The 19,737-nt window shown below is 41.2% G+C and overlaps 3 protein-coding genes and 1 long non-coding RNA gene across 5 annotated transcripts in view; 1 reads left to right on the top strand and 3 right to left on the bottom strand.

Moving 5' to 3' along the window:
- kn (knot) overlaps positions 1-761 on the bottom strand; it is a gene marked incomplete at its 5' end in the record, with an annotated part of 34,412 nt that extends 33,651 nt beyond the window's left edge. The window contains one exon of the mRNA NM_001103847.2: positions 550-761. Coding sequence (NP_001097317.1) covers positions 550-761 — 212 coding nt within the window. The remainder of the gene's footprint in view (positions 1-549) is intronic.
- A 1,357-nt stretch (positions 762-2,118) lies between these two features.
- hui (hase und igel) lies at positions 2,119-3,631 on the top strand. 2 transcript variants are annotated; one of them, NM_137147.5, is made up of 4 exons: positions 2,119-2,178; positions 2,266-2,343; positions 2,974-3,223; positions 3,286-3,631. In NM_137147.5, exons 2-4 carry the CDS (start codon positions 2,283-2,285, stop codon positions 3,581-3,583), a joined length of 609 nt encoding a protein of 202 aa, NP_610991.1. In that variant the 5' UTR covers positions 2,119-2,178; positions 2,266-2,282; the 3' UTR covers positions 3,584-3,631. The 2 variants fall into 2 exon arrangements, with proteins under 2 accessions (NP_610991.1, NP_725421.1); NM_166071.4 differs by having other exon boundaries at positions 2,119-2,343.
- Positions 3,632-11,556: 7,925 nt separating this feature from the next.
- Pgm2b (Phosphoglucomutase 2b) lies at positions 11,557-13,687 on the bottom strand. The gene is made up of 2 exons (NM_137148.3): positions 12,688-13,687; positions 11,557-12,615 (listed from the first exon to the last, which is right to left on the bottom strand). The coding sequence occupies exons 1-2, from the start codon at positions 13,613-13,615 to the stop codon at positions 11,657-11,659; spliced, it is 1,887 nt and encodes a 628-aa protein (NP_610992.2). The 5' UTR covers positions 13,616-13,687; the 3' UTR covers positions 11,557-11,656.
- A 3,557-nt stretch (positions 13,688-17,244) lies between these two features.
- On the bottom strand, positions 17,245-18,065 carry lncRNA:CR45329 (long non-coding RNA:CR45329). The gene has a single exon (NR_124552.1). It is a non-coding gene; the product is annotated as a long non-coding RNA:CR45329 (long non-coding RNA).
- Positions 18,066-19,737: the final 1,672 nt, after the last annotated feature.

The following is a 19,737-nucleotide window of genomic DNA, read 5'->3' on the forward strand; positions in this document are numbered from 1 at the left end:
ACCAACATATCTGAAACATTAAACAGATTTGGCCTTCCGATTTGGTTATATTATTTCCTTCAGCTGTTTCAATAATTCATATTTTTCGCTGATCCCCAGAGAGATGCAGGAAAATTATTAACGAAGGCCAAAGAAAATCAAATTGAACTTTATTTGCTCTTTAAATAGTTGGTTTTATATGTTTTAAGTTGAGTGTCGATAGCAGGGAAGTGGTAAAAATTTAAACAAAATAGTTGGCCGTAAATCAGACGGAAAGTGAGGCCAGTTTTGGCACTTTGGCCAGGATCTAATACCCATGTCCTGTTTGGCGATGAAAAAGGGGGCGGTGCTTCGTGTCCCAAGTCGGCTGTCAAACATAATCACCTTGCACCCCCCCCCCCCCCTCTCCATCCCAGAAGTTCTATTCTCAAAGGAAATTTATGTTTTTTATATGGACGGCGGAGCAGAGACAAAAGTCTGTGTGTGAATGAAATATATTATTTTGCTTTTTACCCGCCCTGCTCTTTCATTTTTTAACACATTTTGTAATTTCAACACGTTGCCACGTACCGCAAAAGTTTCTTCCACTCCAAAATGTCCACCAATTGCAATGCCGCCTGTCCACCACTCGGACTCGGACTTGGATCTGGACTCGGATGATTAATGGTTCCGGGTATTCCGGGACAGGCTCCGAGTTGGCTGGGCCAAATAATAAATCGTTCAAATCGGCTGGGGATTATTTTTCCTAGTAGGCGGCGGTCAGCATTTTGCTCTGTCACCATTTTTGCGAGAAAAAGAATGGAATTTTTCCTTGACTTTTTCGTATTCAATATTTGTACATATTTTTGCCAACGAACGTGTGCGAAATTCAAAAATACTTCTGCACAACAAATGGCAACAAATTTGTGGATTTCAATTAGATTAATATAAATCTAAGGAATTGAATTTTTTCATGTGTTCAAAAGAAAAAAAACGGAATTAAGGTGGTAGATTGGCTTAAGTAGTGCGTGAAAAATTGGTAATATTTTACTGAAAAAAGTACATATGTCTATTTAATTGTACTTGTTAGAAATACCCTACTTCTATCAGCAAAACGTGCAAAATGTGTATATGCAATATAATTTGTGTTGCACAACTTGTCTTCAATTATTTCTTGATTGATCAAAGCCTTAGATTTATTTTAGGCAATTAAAAACAATAATCCCCAAATAACCGGTTAATTGAAAGGATTTCCTGGAATATACATATATGATAATGTAAAATTAAATAACAAAATTTGTTTTCATTTCGTCGAGCAAGATCAATCGAAAATCCCATCAAAACCAGTTTTGTTTCAAACAGATGGAGCGGTAAAACCGAGCGAGGCATAATATTATTAAAATTCACAAAATATTATAATTAGTGGACGCATGCCAGCCATTAAACAAATGAGTATATATAGTTTAGCTTTATGATCGGCAATGTATGTATAATGCATAATATTTCTCTGAAACTCCGTTTGTTAGGTGTTGGCCACGTTGTAATCAGGTTATTGCCCCAAGCCCAAGAGAAGAAGTTCGAGAAGTTCTTTATTGCCAAAAACACGAATCGGGTCAAAAGCAGAGCTCAAGGCGCAGACTGGGTACAAAAAAAGTACAATAAGAAAAAGCGAGGGCACTTGGCCAATTTACACGAGCTGGCCAAAACAGTTTGGCGTTCGAATATATAATGCGAAATACAAATAAAGTGAAAACAAACAGAACAGAAATTCCCCGTTGGCGCTTCGCTGCTTCGTCATGTGTTTATTTCCCATAATCATTAACTTTTTGGGTGGATTTATATGTGAGATAAACTCTGCTGCAGAGAGGGGAAATTAACTGAGAGATGTGATAGTATTTAACCTTATGAATCATTGAGCCTAACTTTACGTTTATGAGCCACAGCCAGAGGTTTTAAGAAACTTTAAATGCCTGCCTCTTGTTTTTTTTTCTGTATTTGTTTATTGTTCAGTCTACCTACCGGTGGAGTTATTTGCCCAACTCTTCTGCCTGTTTGACGGCTTCTGCTTGTTCTTCCAGCTTTAGATGATAATGATGTAGATGGTTCGCACTGCGTCAGCATTCGAAATTTCCATATATAAGCGCTAGGGAGCCGCACCGCGAGCTTAGTCGTTTTGGAACTTTTCACGCGTTCGCTGCCTCAGTCTTTCGTTTCGTCTTTGTGAGTGCTTAACCGCAGATAGGCCCCTCTGCATACCCCTAACCGCTGAATTAACCCTACTAAGTGACGAAGTGTGTGTTCTTACAGATCCATACCGCTTCACAATGAAGTACGCTGTGATTGCCATCGCTTTGTTTGCGATTACTACCGCTTCGGCCTCTTCCGGTGAGCAAAAAAGCAAATTTGAGTATAATTTGAGGAGAGCTTAAGCCGGATTGTGCACTTACATCATCGCTAGTCGGAGCTGCTATCGTGTTTATTATTAATTGAATTAACAAGTCGGTCGACGGGTGCTAGTATGTTAATAATACCCAAAAACCTATCGAACCCATCCGGAAACCCAAACTGGTTTGTGAAATTCGCGTAGCTCATTAACTTTGCGACAATGTTTGTCCAGCAAAACTTTCCGCACAACAAATTCGCTTTTTATTACGATTCCTAAAATATGGCTATTCAAAATCAGCATTACGTTTGATTATTCACGCGATCGCTGAGTGGACAAACTTTCACACTCAAAAAAGAAATTGCCATTGTTGAATGTTTGAGATTTATAAGCATACTTTTGGGATTAGCATTATCATAAAAAACTTGGAATAAATCTGCATGGTATATATGCTAAGTATATGTAATTATTCAAAGGTTTTCATAATATTAAAAATAAATTCAATAGTAAAAGTTCATAAAATATTTAATCGTGGTAAATAAGGGCGAGATGTGAACGAAATCTAAGCTTTAAAGCTATATTCATAGATTTCAGATACTTATCGCTGAATTCATTGCTCTTTATTCATACAGCTGGCCAGTTTCTGCCCCGTGCCTTCTTCACCTTGGACTCGGAGGGCCACCAGTCGAATGTCCATCCCGTGAATGCCCATCTCCTGAGGCGTCTGCGTCGTCAGTCCAGTTCGTCTTCCTCGTCATCATCCTCCTCGTCCTCCAGTGGAGGAAACGTCTTCACCTACGCCTCACACAGCGTTCAGAATGCCGATGGCTCCGGTCATTCTGGCTCCTCTTACACCCAGCAGGCCGCTGCTCCAGTGCTTGGGTGAGTTAACTGGAAAATGAGGACTTCTATTGATGATCACTAATGATCGTTTTAATTTCCAGTGGTGTGTCCTTTGATGAGCGTTTCGGCGAGAGCTCCTTAACTGGAGGCGACAACTATTATCCCACCTACAATGGCTACACCAGCGCAGCCTCCATCAGCAGCAACAGCGGAGTAGGAAGCACCGGTAGCTATCAGCACATCTCCGGAGTTGGACCCATTCCCGCCACCCAAATCCAGCAGACCGTGGCCGTTGTCGATGCCAGTGGCAACCAGAAGGTGACCAACATCCAGGGTGCCACCGATTCCAACGGCGTTCTCAATATCAAGAAGACCGAATCCACTTACTCATCCAAATAGAACATAGGTTTTTTTTCGAGTGTAAACTTTAATAAATTACAGTAAATTAACTGACACGGTGCCTTCTTAACAGGATATTTGTTATGAACTCAGAAATAAGAGCTCGCAAAGAACTTTGCTTTTTTCGCTTGCCATTTGGTTTGTGGGATTAATTGCTTCCAATTGGGCGCACTGCCACGCCCCTTGCAGATGTCGCAGTGTATTCATTGCGGTTTCCGCATCTGAAGTGTTCTTTTTTTGTTTTGCCCACTCTAGATGATTGCATCCCACATACCATATCTTAAAAGTTCCATCCTGTAACCTGCATCTGCATCCTATATCCTTCATCCTCTTTCACTTCGCAGCAAAAAGTGATGGATGTTTCGAATGAACCAGGGGCGTACCAGGGTTTCGGTTCAAGGGGATCAATACGAATATGCACAATGTAGTCAGTAGAGTTAAAGAATCGAAAGAAAATAATTAAAGATGTTGCCTTTTAAAAACCCTTTAACCATCACAAAAGACAAAACAAGTTACAAAACATTAGTAGCACTTCCGAAATGTTTACTTGACTTATAGGAAATTTTCAATAATGTTAGTATATTTCAGAATTTCATTATACCTTTGTTTAGTTTTTTTACTTTCTATAATCTTCAAATATATTATAAATCATCGCAGGTGTTTCGTGACCCCTTTTTATCCTGCGTACGCCACTGTCAGTTGGAAAGAGATGGCGATATGTGCCGAGTGCTTGCACCGATGAGCACAAACAATTGCCGGTGGGCGTGTGGGGGTTAATCGGGCGTGTTTCAGGGGGCGTGGCAGGCAGTGTTGGTAAATGCTTTTAGTGTATTAGGGCAGCCAAGTGGAACTTTACAGCCTCCAAGGCTGTTAGCGATGATTAAAAAACTAGTGCACTCTAAGACAACAAAAGCGGTAGTGACAAAAACTACTAGTTTCACCACGAAGAATATGAAACGGGGAAAATACGTAGAAAATGGCGGGTGGCGATGTTCCGAACAAGATGTGAATATGGGATTTGCTTGGGGAATTGCCGAAATCTCAACAGGTGCACGCACTTTTGAACAAACAATCCATCTCTCTCACACTCACATGCCAAATGCTGTAAAGTTTGTGGTAACTTCGGCGTGATGAAGTGAGCGAGACAGGGAATGCTGAAAAGTTTTTAATTATTATAATTAATTACTTTGATCTCTGACTGGCAACTCGCTCCTTCTCGCTGCTATTAATTTACTTGATTAAGATGAGGTTTTTCCCGGCTGCTTTGTTTAAAATGTATCTCACATAATTGAGAAAGTGTAATGAATTTACGCTTTCAGCGAGATAGATTTTCATTAGAGCATGGTTGGCATGTGTGGAGCACGGATAAGGGTTAATTGTGGGAGGGCCACCAGAAGGTTAAGAAGTTGAATAGATTATTCCATCATAAGTACTGAAAACTTTCAGCTTTGCATAAATTATGATTAGCCTTAGCACAATTTGGAGTTCCGTGTTGAAAATAATGTATGCCAGTGTATAGGTACCTTAATTGCAATATTTATCATTTATAAAACTAAGAAGAATTTCTGAAATTACTAAATAACTAAAATTAGTGAATGGCTCATTCAAGTCTTAATTGCACGACTCAACCTTTGACTTAGCCACTCTCCCAATTCAAAATCAGGTTTTGGCTATGATGTTTCTCTTCATCCTCTTCTACCATTCTTTTCATTCAAACTCATAGCAAAATATTCTTAGAAATGGCATATCTAATTATACACTTCAGACAATACCAAGCGAATTATAAATAAACCTTTTGCTATCGTAGTTAGTTAGCTAAGGTAGGTAAGCCATGTGAGCCCTTGTAAGTACATCTAGAGTCAAAAGATTTCCGTAACCATGTTTATCGGCCTAATTGTAATTGTTATTATTAATTAAGCTGGTTTTAAGCAGTGAATAATTAGTGGCTTTTGCGGTCTTCAATGAAAGCTTAATTCTTGAGAGCTAGATAAAGAGGGAAATCAAGAGAACATGTTTCAGTTGGCGTGCTCTGAATTTTCGATGAAACGGTACTGTCGCAAAAAGCAATTCTTCTGCTTGTTCTTGCACCATTCCAGTTGAAGAATCGCTCGCTGATTGATGGGGAGTCAAGCGGAGACAGCGGACAACTTGCAACAAATTAAGCTTCTTGTGTGGCCAAGCGTTGCGGTAGATCGACGCCACCTGGTCAGGTAGCCACCATCACCACCACTGGCATCACCCTGCCTCTGTTCCATCTACGCTAGATACACTTTAAAAAATGTTGGTAAGTAAGATGGGATCATTTAATCAGCATTCTATTCTTTTGCTTTTATCTTAAAGAAACTTCATAATACAAATTTATATTGTTAGTCTTTTAGGCGATTTTACCCATAAGCAATGGTTGCACTTCGACTAGGTGTATACCATTTTTTTTTGAGTGTATCTGAGCATAACCCCTCCCATCACCGTTCCGATCGCATTGGCAAACTTCCACGGAGTGACCACCGCCGGCGATGCCTAAATTCAGTTGGACACGAGCGCCAATGCAGCGATCAAGTGACATTTTATTGTCGGCAATCCTTGCTTTGCCTTGTGCTTTTTCGATGCTTCTGCTTGTGCTTGTGTGCTCGTGCTTTTTGCTTTTGCTGCATTTGCTATTTAGAGGCATGAAAGCAGCGACGGATAATTGACAACAGTTAATTCCATTCCATTGATCGCTGGAGCGTTGAAATGTCGCAAATTTAATTATTGAAGCCGCACGCTGCCAGTTCCACGGGAATCCTCAACTGACTGTGGGTGGGCAGAAATGCCAGTAATCGTGGGGCATGGGCGTCATCTAAAATGATCCAAATGAGGGTAGTATGGTATTAAATTATAAGATATTTTTGAGAACAACAACAGTTGGAAGCAATTCGGAATTAGATGAGAGACGACTATATCCGAAATAGTTTGAGAATGATTAATGTATATGAATGTGCTAAGTTGCATGTTATTATCCATTTTCATGGTATCCATTTACATACATCTATTAATTCTATAATATATATTTATTTTACATTTTACTGTAAGATATGTTTTAGACCCGACTATTTATATTTCCCGTATTTGGGCCACCTTTTTTGCGTCCATAAAGACCGGCAGTCTTAAGCACTCTTTGACATTCAAGCCAAGGCAAACAAAAAAGTTCAGTAGGGACAGGTTGAGAAGCAGAAGGATGTGCAGGTGAGTGCCGCCGTCAAACGAAAGCCAAACAAAACGAACTGTTTCCTGACAAATTTCTGTCATTTCAACTGGAGCTGGAGTAAAAAGCTGGCAAAAAAATGGAAATGGATCTGCAAAAAAAAAGGAGACCAACGATTTGTGCAGTCATCGGAAGCGGAAGCACCGCCAGGATTCCGTGCATCCCCCACGCCCTTCCCTCGTTGACCAAGTGACGAGGACATTCTGACCACGGACTGAGCGAAGGATAAAGGATACAGCTGAGTGAAGGAGGCAGAGTAAAGCGCTCTGTTGACTTAAATCGTTTAGGTAAAGTTAAACAACTTGTTCCGTTAATTGTTAAACAATGCCCAGTCGAAAGGAGGAAAACGAAAAGCAGAGGGTCTGAGAGTTTTCCTCGTTCCCCGGGAGATTGACAGAATCGCTGGGAATAATTGATGGAAAAACTGAAAGCAAACAAATGATGAAAATCAGAGAGACAAGAGGAGACCACGTTGAATCGAATTTAAGATACATTGAAATACTGAACAACTTATGAACCATTTTATATAAATTTACATATAAAGCTGCGAGCAACTTAAGTTTTTAATGCTGCTGATAATAAGTTATAATATATATATATATGTACATATATAACCCATATATAACCCTTGAAATATAATTATCCTGTGCCAACCTTTTCGGACCTCCAACTATAATTGATGTTGCTAATGAACCCTTTTTCATGCAATATGTGCACTTTTCCGCTGCTTTAGATATATGTTACTGCTTTTCCACATGCGGGGGGTAATTGGAAGGTAGTGTCCTTGCAAAAGGGTGAAATTTCCACCCAAAATAATGGCAACAGAAATGAAAACAACAACACAGCAGCGGGGATAAGAGCAATAAGAGAATCTCCATATGCAGACATACATAGATTTCCGTTGCGATTCCCTGGGGGCATTTTCCATTCCATTCGCTTTTCTCGCAACTCTTTTTCAGTTTTTCACGCACTTTTCTGACCCTCCTCCCCAAAATTTCCCCTTCCTGCATAGATGACATTGCAACAAAAACCTTTAGCCAACATAAATCTAAATTTTCATTCGTATTTAGACAGTCTTTCGTGATATATTGTAAGTTTAGTGGTATTTAAAACCATTTAATCGGCACAAAAATTGTTATTTTAAAAATCCATAAACTTATTTTTCGAATTTAAATTTTTCATTTTTTTAGCATTAAATTAGAATGACTGTAAAGAATTAAAGCTATCACAACTATTAACAAGCAAAAAAAAATAGCTAACCAAACCCAATTCACATGCCGTCGATAAAGCAGTTCAGTTCTCTTTCAATTCAGTCTTCTCTTAGCAGCATCGAATTTCTCTTAGCGACAACCGTTGCTTCTTATTGGTGAAAGAAATGGGAGCAAAAAAAGGAAACCAACTGACCAAATTGACTTTGGAGTTTTCTCAAGGCAATTAAAAACAAAAAAAAAAACAATATTTATTTTAAATATTCATACAGCTGCGTCACATGGAAAAATCATGTAAATTTTCAGTCTCGGCAAAGTTCCCAAACTAAGTTATGAGCACATTTTCACTTCAAATTTGTCTAAAAAAATGTTATTTATTGCCGGACCAAGAAAGCAAAAACCAAACCAAATTAAAATGCATTACAAACAATTTGTTTACCGTGAAATCTGGAGGGTTGTGGCTGCTCAACGAAAAAATTGTAAGCAATGCATATTAAATTTATTTGATTTTTTTCCCTGCTTTATGTATATCTACCTTTGAGTTATTTAATAGAAATGTTCCGGCAATTAAGCTTCCGACGAATTTTACACTTTTGTGCACAAAAACAAAGTGAAAAAAAAAAATACAGGACAGCATTTTCATTGTTTGCATATTTAATAAAGCTAATCAAAAACACGTCGCGCCCTCGCCGCATACGAAAAATAAACCCCGATCCCTAGCCTTCAACCCGCCCGATTTGCCAGATTTTTAGGGGAGTGAGGCGCTGCAGTGACAGCATCCTTCACATAATTTATTGGCCAGCACTCAAGGACACAAAGTCGGCAAAGACGGGCGAAAAAAAAAATATCAACAAACGGAATGCAAACAAACGGATATCGAACAAAACTGTGAAAAACCCAGCGGGAAACCGCCGACCGGCAGCCAAACTAATTTGTTGTCATTTTTAAGCGACAAAAACGAAAACAATAAAGCAGTAAAAACAAATTGTTGGGCAGAGATGCGCCGAGAGGGGGTGAGCGGCAGGACGAAGGACGACAATTCGTGCAGCTGCCACGAAACTGATGAATTATTGATTGCATTAATAGTTATTAAAGAACTGGAAACTATTTTTTTTTTGTGCAAAGCAGGGAAAAACTAGAAATGTGATTTAATAAAAACACTGTTTCAATGACTAAGATATGTTCTGGAATCATTTGAAAAATATATAAAAAGTTGATTTCATTTTCAGCAAGCATTGAAAAGGTAAACTGGGTTTTAAAATTGCTTTGTTTTTAGTAATGAAAAAATAAAAATATTAAGACTTGATTGAATAATAGTTTTGTGACTAGTTAAGAATAGTTTCAAATAAAACATTTTTAAACGTATGAAATACAAAATAGGATTTATTAACTGTTTTTTCTCATTTGCGATTGTTTCCACTTGGTGGACATTAACTTTAGCTAAATACTTTAGGCGACAACCACTTGATGTCACTCTGGTATCAAAGTGAGTAATCCTGTGATTATGATCAGGAAACATCCTCCCTTGGAACCGCAGGAAATCGGGTGTAAGAAGGACCAAACAAACAGCGAATAAGGACTCGCCGCAGTGGAAGTCAACAAATGCTCTTAATTAACGATGCTGAACACCAGAAATTTCGAGTGTCAACTAACAATTTGTGGGTGAGTGTGTCCTTCGTCCTGTGGCACTCGTTAGTCGAAAGGATTTTCGCGCATATGGACTGAAATTGATGATGTGAGCAAGTGGCACGTAATCAATTTACCACCGCTCGCTTCATTTCGAATGCGAATTTAAGATGCCATTGTCCCACTGCCGCGGGCACCCCGTATTTTTTTTCTTCTCTATCGCATCCATTCGAGGACCAAATCGAGGGTGGTTCTACGGTCGCTCCTCATTACGACGGACTTTGAGCTGGTGTAACAGTATATCCACAACATATGTGCCACCAGGATGCCAGGATGTCGAGAGTCCAATTGGTGAACGCTGTGGCGGTTGCAAGCGTCATTGTGCGTGGCAAACGGATTAAAATCGAATTTCTGCGGCTGCAACATTAATATATCATGTTGCCGATTAAAAAATTCAATTCGTGATACCAAATCTATATACTTTGCAATAGGTAAATTGTATAAATTGTATAATTTCAACCATGTAAAAAAGGTTTGATTTATTAAACTAAGATAATTACAGTGAGGTACATCATCGAAAGTTCATTAGATGCTCTTCATGAACTTGCACCTTAAATTATTTGAATGTTTATTGTTTTTTTTTTTTTTTGTTTATTTGCTTAGTAACGAAATTCATATGCCTGCTTTAGCCCACCAATAATCCAATCCCATAAATAACATATCTCACTCAATATTTGCGTCTTTACAACCCAAAAGTTCCTTAGTTATTTGAATACCAGTATCCAAATTTTCGAGTAACCCCCAAACGAAACGGAAACCCATCCATCCACCCATCCACATGTGGGACATTCGTTTTATTTTGTTGATTTGCCGTGGGTCTGTGTCTTATTTACATCGACTTTGGGTCGCCTTTTATGTTCCTAATGTCGCATAAACAGTGCTTAATAATGCACTAACCTTGGCGCAACGCCACTAACCGTGTAAAACGTGGCTGAAACCATCCAAAAACGAAAAATAAAGTGAAAAAAAAACAACAACAAGAAACCCACTCGTCGACAGGGATTAATATTTAATTCGTGTGCGTTTGGATCCCTGTTCGAGTATGTATTTTAGGGAAAATTTAATGGCCATGGCAGTGGCAAGGATATCAGCAGGATATTCGCGAGGAGGGGGTCGGGGCGAACCTTTTGTCTTGAATGAAATTTGACTTGACGACGACCTCGGGGATCAACGCCGTGTTTACCTGGGCACTCGACATTTTATAGCATCTGAAATATTCCGTTTGACCTGCTGAGCAAACATACATATGTGAAATATGTGGAAAGGTTACCCGAAATCTAAAGTGAAACAATGAGGCCTGCGTTCACTCATATGAACTCCAAACGACTTGGCCAACTCTTAATCACTGTTTTCATTATGTGAGCTGACTTTTGCTGAATCGCACAATCGGAAACGATTACCACACAATCAGGGGGGTGGAGCGGCCTGAAAACAACGGGGGCAGTGTGGGAGTGTTGGTGGTGAAGGCACCCCCAGAGTGCAATTAGCAGGCAAACTATAAAATTTCAGTGTTTGTCTTGCCAGATACTTTCGCTCGGCTAGAGATACAGATACAGATACGTTTGTGCGGTGGCAAAACAAAGGATGATGATGGTGCTGATGGCCATGTTCGGCCTCCTTCTCCTCCTTCTTGGCTCAAATAACCCACATGGTTGGCAATTTCTCTGTACGCTTAATTGGCGTTCTGCGGCTTTTCCAACGCTCCACCTCCACCTAAAGCATTTCACAGCACTTTAATAGGTGAAACCAAGGATTTCCCTCACAAATTTAATATTGTGAAGAATTTAAATCTTTCATCTTTCTTATAACTTTTAGTATTTAGTTTCCTTTTTATAATTAACGTCTCTTATGATTTTATTAACATGCTTTTAAAAACTTGCCATTAGTTACAGCTCATAAAAATGAATGTTATCGAACGTTTTGAATTGAAAACCAAGATTATTGAATTGTTGAGGCATCCGTAAGACCATTCTCCTCTGGTTGAAGAAACTCCTCCACCACGGCATTGGTCATCCTGTTCAGTTTATCGTGTAGCTCCTCCCACTGCTTTTCCTCCGGCAAGCCACAGATCTCCGCATTAAGTTTGATCTTAATATCGTTGGGTGCCGATCGCAGGGTAACCACATAGCCATTGGTGAAGGTAAACGTAATTAGCTGGGCATCTGGAGTGACCGGCATACGAGCCTTTCCATCGCTGAAGGAAGTGTCCAGTCCGATGGTCAAATCCCGGATATGAACCACTTCGAATTCTTCATCCAGAATGAACTTCGGATATCCCTCTTCGTCCGTAAAGTTGCGCAAATGATCGAAGACGCTAGTGATTGTCTCTGGACTATCGGCCATATAAACCGACGAGATCGACGAATGGTAGCCATACGTATCGTAGATCTCCCTTAGCTTCTCGATCAGCGTCACATTTCTAGTGCTGCGCAGATAACAGGCCATGCTGGCCAACTGCATGGCAGCTCCAATGCCATCCTTATCCGGCAGGCTCATTCCGAACATATAGCCAAAGCACTCCTCAAATGCAAATAGTACTGTTCTTCCAGACTTTTCCAGCTCCAAGGCGCGATGTGCCATCCAGGGGAAACTGGGCATGCCCTCCACAAAGATGAAGCCCTCAACTCTCGCCATTGCCGCCAGGATGCGTGAGCTGACCAGTGTGGCTATCATTATGCAATTGGTCACTGCTGGCTTGGGTGTCCTAGTCTTGTAGTTCTCCAGTGCCCACCAGCCGAGCAGGGCACCCAGTTCGTTGCCATTGAACAGCTTCCAGCGGCCACGCGGATCCAGCTCTGCCACAGCCAAGCGATCCACATCCGGATCATTGGCCAGAACCAAGGTGCAGTGTTCCGCATCCGCCTTCTTTATGGCCAGCTTCAGCGCTTCCTTGCCCTCTAACGAAAGTTTAAAATCATGTACACTACACCTAACAATATATGAAAAAAATAGCAAAATGTTTCACTTACCTTCCGGATTTGGTTTAACGAGGGTGGGAAACTCTGGATCGGCCTCTTTCTGTTCCACGACGGGAATAACCGGCTTGAGTCGCGCCTGGTAGAAGGCCTCCCTCATGAAGGGATAACCCACACCGTGAAGAGCTGTATAGATGAACCTCAACTGGCTGCACTCATTAGTTTCCAGGTAAATTGGGGGAATAAGCGTCTTGAGAGCCTCGTAAAAGAGTGGGTATATCTGACGATAGGGATCCTCCACCAAGGGATGGTCAAGTACCAGTGAAGTTTCCCAGGACGAAGGCTTTGGTTCTAGGTTATTCATCATATAGTCATGAATCCGCTGATCGTGCGGTGCCATCGCCTGAGCCCCATTCGACCAATATACCTTGATGCCATTGTCCTCCTTAACGTTGTGGGAGGCAGTGACCACGATCCCCGCCAGGCACTGGAGCGTGACGACGGTGAAGGGTATAAAGGGTGTCGGGATCATCCGAGTGAAGAGGAACACCTTGAAGTCGTTGTTCAGGAACACGGTGGCGATGAGTTGGGCAAACCGCTTGCTATTGTACCTGCCATCGTAGCCAACGACCACGCCCTGTGTTTGCCTCTTCTGGATGCTTGGATAGGCATCGACGAGGTAGGCGCAGATGCCCTGGGCCACTTCGATGATCACCACATCGTTCAAAGAGTCGAAGCCTGCGCGCATCACTCCCCTCAAGCCAGTTGTCAAATAGGTGATCCTATGGCACAGTCTCACCCGCAACGCCTTCCAATCCTGATCCCTGACTGCCTCAGTCACCTGCTGGAGCGTCGCCTCGTTGCGGTCCCACATCACCCAGTTCTTGATCTGCAGATCGAGGTCCTCTTCGCCGGACAGCTCGAGTGTCTTCAGGAGTTCCTGCGGTGAAATCACCGTTTTCCGCTTCACTGAGATAGACATATTCTGGCCAAGATTTGTGAGATGATGTGACAAACTAGAAATTTGGTTAGTAAACTTACACTTGAATATCAGAGTGAGTTTTAGCTCCCTGATCTTACAATCTGACTCGTTATTCGGGAATATTACCAAACTGAAGAGGACAACGTTAATCTATTCCTTATACATATTTATCACAATAGGTTTACTTTGAATTGCTATACATATCAGATAGAGTATTTTGTTTAGGAAAAGATCCCATCTTGCATTAGCTAACTGATTGCTATGCTAAATACCTATTGTGAAGTTGTTTTCCCCTTTCCTCACCCACTGACCAATTGAAAATTTATGGGCCCCACTCATTGCGATTTACGAGCCCCGTGAGGAAGACTCGAGCGGCTAAGCTCCATCAACCGCAAATTGATCCATTGGCCATTTGATTTGGCCAGGCTTGGCCAGTCCGGGATTTATGGCCTAGGAAAAAGATGAGGAAAAGGGAAAGTCCGGATGTCCTGATGGGTCTGAGGCGAAGACTGTCCGCATCAAAATCTATGGAAAATATATTTTATGGAATGTCCCAGCCTCTATGCCATAAACATGATTTCAATTTGTCATCAATTATGCAAAGCGAGTCGAGGAATGTGGACCCCCAAACTCAGGGAGTCCTTTTGTCCGCTGGTGTGGGTAATTTGCAGAACGGTAATTGGGTTACACAGGCGCATGCAACATTTATCAGCCACCCCCCCTGATTGTCTGATGTCCTGACCCCTGCTCCACAACCCTTTCGCACCCCTTCCACGACCCCGGCTGTTGCCGGTCATTTGCCCTCTGACACGTCAATTGCATTCTAAACATTCGGCGCAGAGCTCTCAGCTCCCCACAAAACCAAAGGCTCATCGGCATGCATCCGCCACAGTGGCAGCATTAGTCAAACGGACACACACTCACACACAGTTGCACGTGGTGGTCACACACTCACTCGAAATGCATTTCGCGTCAAATTGTCAGAGTGTTAATTAAAAATGGACACTTGAATAGGCAGCAAGATAGGCATAGCGCACACAGAGCTGCACTTTCCTCGCCGGCGGTTGTGGCACTTGTCCTGCACTCTAACCAACATCCTGGCCCCATTCAAATAACCCTTTCCAATCAGAGGGAACTTGTTAAGCTTAAGGTCTAGAGAAAAACAAAAGTTTTTAAGCACTGAATTCAATAACCCATTATTGCCAACTAAATGGAATGTATAGATTTATATTAATTATATTTGAATAGTAACTTAACCAGATTGATAAGCAAGTGTTCCCAAAGCTAAAGGGATATATGTACATTCCAAGCATAATAATAGTTTCAGCGTTCTAGAAGTGTGTATCGCATGATAAAAACCGAGGAGTAAATAAACTAGCATATAATTTTAATTTATTGCTGCCGATAATCCATTTTTAAGAACGAAAAGAAAAGTGTAATAAAGCAATTAAGTCGTCTTAAGTACAGCACAATATCTTGCCGTATCGAAAACCAATTTAGCACTTGATTTATGAACCTCTGGTGAGTGAACACTAATCGGTGTTTCCCCGGTCCTCCAGATGCCTCTATCTGGATTTGTTTTAAGTGCTCCATGCGATTGCCACATTTGCATAGAGACATTCTATAGGCAATTTACTTTTGGAAAGAATCTCATCCTGCGGCAACGAATATTGAGTGTTTACGGCCCATGGCTCCCCAGATACATGGGAAAGTATCTCATCTCATTCCAGAGTGCAGGATACCATATAATGCGTTTGCATAATTTTAATCGCTAGCTTCTGGGCTGCAGAATTGCTGTTGTGTGAATTTTTTATGGCACCCGCGAGTGTCCTGGGCGGCAGGATGAGTATGTGCGTATGATCTCTTGATTTTCAAGTCGAATAACTAACGCTATCGAAGCTATTTAAATGCTAATCTAAAGTATTTTATGGCAGGCAAAAGAAAACGCCACCTTCAACCGGGGATAGAGCAGAAAATCCCAGGATACACCACCCCAAAAAAAAAAAAAACGCAGGACAACCTGCTACTGTTACGTTCCTTTGGAATTAAAACCGAATCATTCATTTCATTCCGAGCCTCAAATTGAAATTGACATTTTGTGCGTGAATCTCGGAATTATGTGACATTTTTCATTCCATATATATTTGGCTAATGCCAATCAGTTTGAGGATTTTCCTGCTTCGAAAAGTGGTTTTTAATGTCTGCACCGGCAGTTCGATGATGAGTCTGACATTTAAGACCCTTTGGCAGCAGCTGGTCCTTGACAAATGTGAAATAAATGCAAATCTGCTGAACTTTGATGAATCTAATATTTCCGAAAAGGGTCTTTGCCCCCTTTCTCCACAATATCCAATCCCACAAATAGTTTCAGTCCGAATCTCCTTCGGCTGCGAAATAAATTTTGTGTAATTTATTTAAGGGCCTGGCTTTTCATATTTTCATATTTGAGCGATGCAAGGTCCTGGAAAATGAAATTTACATCATTTGTTTATTTGTATCGCTCATGTCCTGTCCTGCGGTCACCCCCCAAAAGAATCCTGTGGGAATACCCGGCCAAGCAATTCAGTAAGATGTGCCAGTCCAAAAAATAAAAAAAATGAAGAAAAAACTGATAGAAAAAAACAACATTGCAAATTTGATTACCACCCGCAGAAAAAAAGGAAATATTTTTCGTTTGTTTGCATATATATTTTTTTCTCCTTGCCAGCTTCCTTTGAAATTAACGCATTATGTTTATGTATTAGATGCAAATAGAAATGGCCAAAGGACCTTCACACATGGCTGGCCAAAGGGTCAGAAATCCAATTTCGCAACTCCCATTTCCTGGGGGTCTCCTTGTTCAAATTTTATAGAGCCCAGCATTTTTATTGCACATCAAGTTGTCTTGCCGGGAATTGTTCGACTATCCCCAAACACTCCACTTTCGATTCTCTGGGCATGGCTTTTAATTGCCTACATCGAATCCATTCCATACTTGCATTCAATCCTGGCTCAGTCGTAAGCGGTTTCGCAATCACCATTACCAATGGCATCTCTATCCAAGTGCCCAACTCCAGACTCCAGACACCTCGAACCTAATCAGCTGAATGCGATTTCGGTGTTTCCATTCGAAAGGCAAATGTGTGTGGTGCAAAGGGGAAGCACACTGCTGTGACGCGTGACAGGAAAATTCAGCACTCAAAGGGTTGAGCTTTGATGGAAATGTTGGCACTTTTCCACGCAAAAACTCAACATTGCCATTCCCATTCTTTTTCAGCATTAATAAAAGAATATGTGGGACTGCTAGACGTTTGGGTTAAGTTAAGTCACTGGAGACACCTTCCACTTGACACTATCGAACATCGAGTGTTTTGGGCCAGGACACGTGAAAGCAAATCTCGCTTTGGCTGTCAATTTGTTTTGCATGCGGAATACCAAAATACGAGGAATCAAAGGGGACTGTGACTGCATAATGGAGTTTTCTTACTTTAACAGGAAAAAAACGAAGAAATTGTTATATTCATGTTTTTAAAAAAGATTACATTCAAACCAGCCACTTGACGTAGCAAAACCAAAACTGACACTTGATTTATGAACTTGGCACTTGTTAGAAGTATCTAAACCATTAAGAAAGTAGTAAGCAATCTTAAATTATTCCATTCAACGTTAATGGTATATGAATTTAAGCTTATTTTCGTTTGTAAAATGTCATCGTCCTGCATTAAAATGTAAAGTAAGCACAAACCGCCGACAATTGTGTTTCAATCAGTGAACTCCAATTTCCAATTATGATTCCAATTTCGCTGGCTCCGCGAGAGCTGTAATTAAGGATTATTGTCATGTCCTTTGGCTGGCTGACACAGCAAGTATCCCTGCCATTGGAGTTCTCCTTTGAGCTGGCTAGCAAAGCCGCCCAGCGATGTGGCAAAAATATAAAAATTATTGATTATCAGCATTGGCATCCCAGCGATTTGCTGCAACTGGCCGCGTCCCAATGTTTTTTTGTCGTTCCCCTGGTTTTTTTGTTTTTGCTTATGGTTCGGTTCAGTTCGTTTCGATCCCATCATTAAAATCATTGTGCGATATCGACACCTCGGCCAGCACTTTTTTCCGCCATCGAATTGCCGCTGGAAGGCAGTAGTGAACATAATAAATAGCGGTGGCAAAAAGCGAGATCGTTTCGCTTGTCGCACAAGTGTTGTCAACAGGTTCTGCGGAATTCTACCGTCCAGTGGAGCTCTTCCCGAGCGAAGTTCCACCGCCAGGCGGGAAGGGTCCTCTGGAATTGGGGGCAACTGTAGGGGGGAGAGATCTGACCACGATGAGATCGGTCGTGTTCTGCTCCGATCGTCCATCATGCAGGGATGACAAGTGATCAAAAATGCAGCAATATTTTACAGCCAGCAGTTTGTTCGTCGTGTTTACAAGTTGATCGCTGATGAACGGGCCAAACATTCAATGGTCATGACAACGTGACACGAAGGGCACTAAAGAACTAGTAATAGAAATTGAAAAAATATATATAATCACATACTTAGCTATAAAATTGCTTCAGTGCCAAATATTGAAACTAAAAACTGAGAATGAGATATGAAGACTGTATACTTGATGCTGATTATACTTTATGCTGATTACTAGCAATCCATTCAATACTTGCAATGTTCTGAAATGTAGTAATATACTATTCCATCCGAACTCTATTTAACCTAGAACTCACGATCTCCGCCACCATTCCATCGCCTGAGTCCGCTGCCTGGTGACACATTTCAGTACTGAACTGGCCCTGTGCAGCAGCTGCTTTCTCCTTAATTGTCCTTATCACTTTGTCATTAGCTTTGGCTGGGCTGGCTTATAAATATTTATAACAAACCAACTGGAGTTGACTTGGCTAGCTGGCTGAGTGACTGAAAGGCCGACGGGCTGGCAAGTGCAGATTTGAGATACTCGAACATTGATTAAATGTTTAACCGGCCAGCGGGCAGCCGAATATGGCGAGCAGTTCATCATAAATTAAATCAAAAGGGTAAAAAATCAATTAAAAGTGTCGCCAGCGTCTCTAACTGTTAATGCTTTATAGCCAATCCATTTCTATAAAAGCCAACAATTAAAGTTCATAAATTACCTGGCTAGGAATCGAAATCGGAATGGGCCACTATGACTGCAGCTGCCACAGCTCCTCTGATCGCCACACTGCACGTGCCGCGAATTTCCGAATCGATTTTGGCATTCCATCAAAGCCAAAATCAGTTCCCGTCTTTTGTCAGGGATCAGGCCTAAATCGCCAGACACACACACACACACTCAGTAAAAACAACGAAAAAACTGAACAGCAGCGGCAAAAACTGAGTGTCAACTATTGACCATTTATGGCATTGGCTTCCCATTAAAAATTATTACTTAGTCGCCCCGACTTCACAACCAGCAAATTACGGATTAATGTTCCATTCGCTTTCTGTTCGTCGCAGTGATCCCATAGTGTTCACTCCCGACTCCTCAGGCATCCTAACCCCTGGATTTCTGGTCGTGATCAGCACCCAAAGTGATTGGCTTGGAACGGGTTTTAGATCGATCTCAAAGACTGCACTTTCGATGCGATTTGGGGATAAACGATTTGTGGAGATACTAAATTGATTGATACTTAAAGTGGAACTGCTTTCAAAGGAGTTTATATTTATAGCTTTACATCTAAATACGGAACATATTAAATATATGCTGATTTCAAAGCTCAGCTTTTGCCAAACAAATCCGAGAATGCCCATCTTCAACTCATCTAACTTATAATTACTTTCGCAGCATCCAATTACTTTTGGCCTGCTCTCCGGACGCCCTACGAATTGACTTTCCAAAAATAACACCTGCCCAAATTATTAAGTAATTAACCGAGTGCTCCAGCGCACATAATCCTTTTTCGGTCTACTTTCACTGTTGCTGTTTTGGGCTCATTAAAATTAATGATTTCGGCCGAGTTGCCGCCTGGGCCTCTCTCTCTCTCTGCATATTAATGGCCCAAATGTCCGCGGGGATAATAAACCGCTAATAAGAAATTAAAAGACACTTGTTCTCCAAATTCGAAAGATTTCTCAGCTAGCTGCGTAAAAATTAACTAATTGCTAAATGATGCGGCAGTTGGCGGTAGGTGCGAA

Source organism: Drosophila melanogaster, chromosome 2R (assembly GCF_000001215.4).
Source record: "Drosophila melanogaster chromosome 2R".
NCBI classification, from domain to species: Eukaryota; Metazoa; Arthropoda; class Insecta; order Diptera; family Drosophilidae; genus Drosophila; species Drosophila melanogaster.

Coding starts and splice junctions, on each gene's coding strand:
- hui (NM_166071.4), top strand. CDS start 2,283: ATGAAGTACGCTGTGATTGCCATCGCTTTGTTTGCGATTACTACCGCT. Junction 2,344..2,973: donor TACCGCTTCGGCCTCTTCCG/GTGAGCAAAAAA, acceptor TTATTCATACAG/CTGGCCAGTTTCTGCCCCGT. Junction 3,224..3,285: donor GCCGCTGCTCCAGTGCTTGG/GTGAGTTAACTG, acceptor TTTAATTTCCAG/TGGTGTGTCCTTTGATGAGC.
- Pgm2b (NM_137148.3), bottom strand. CDS start 13,615: ATGTCTATCTCAGTGAAGCGGAAAACGGTGATTTCACCGCAGGAACTC. Junction 12,616..12,687: donor CGTTAAACCAAATCCGGAAG/GTAAGTGAAACA, acceptor AACTTTCGTTAG/AGGGCAAGGAAGCGCTGAAG.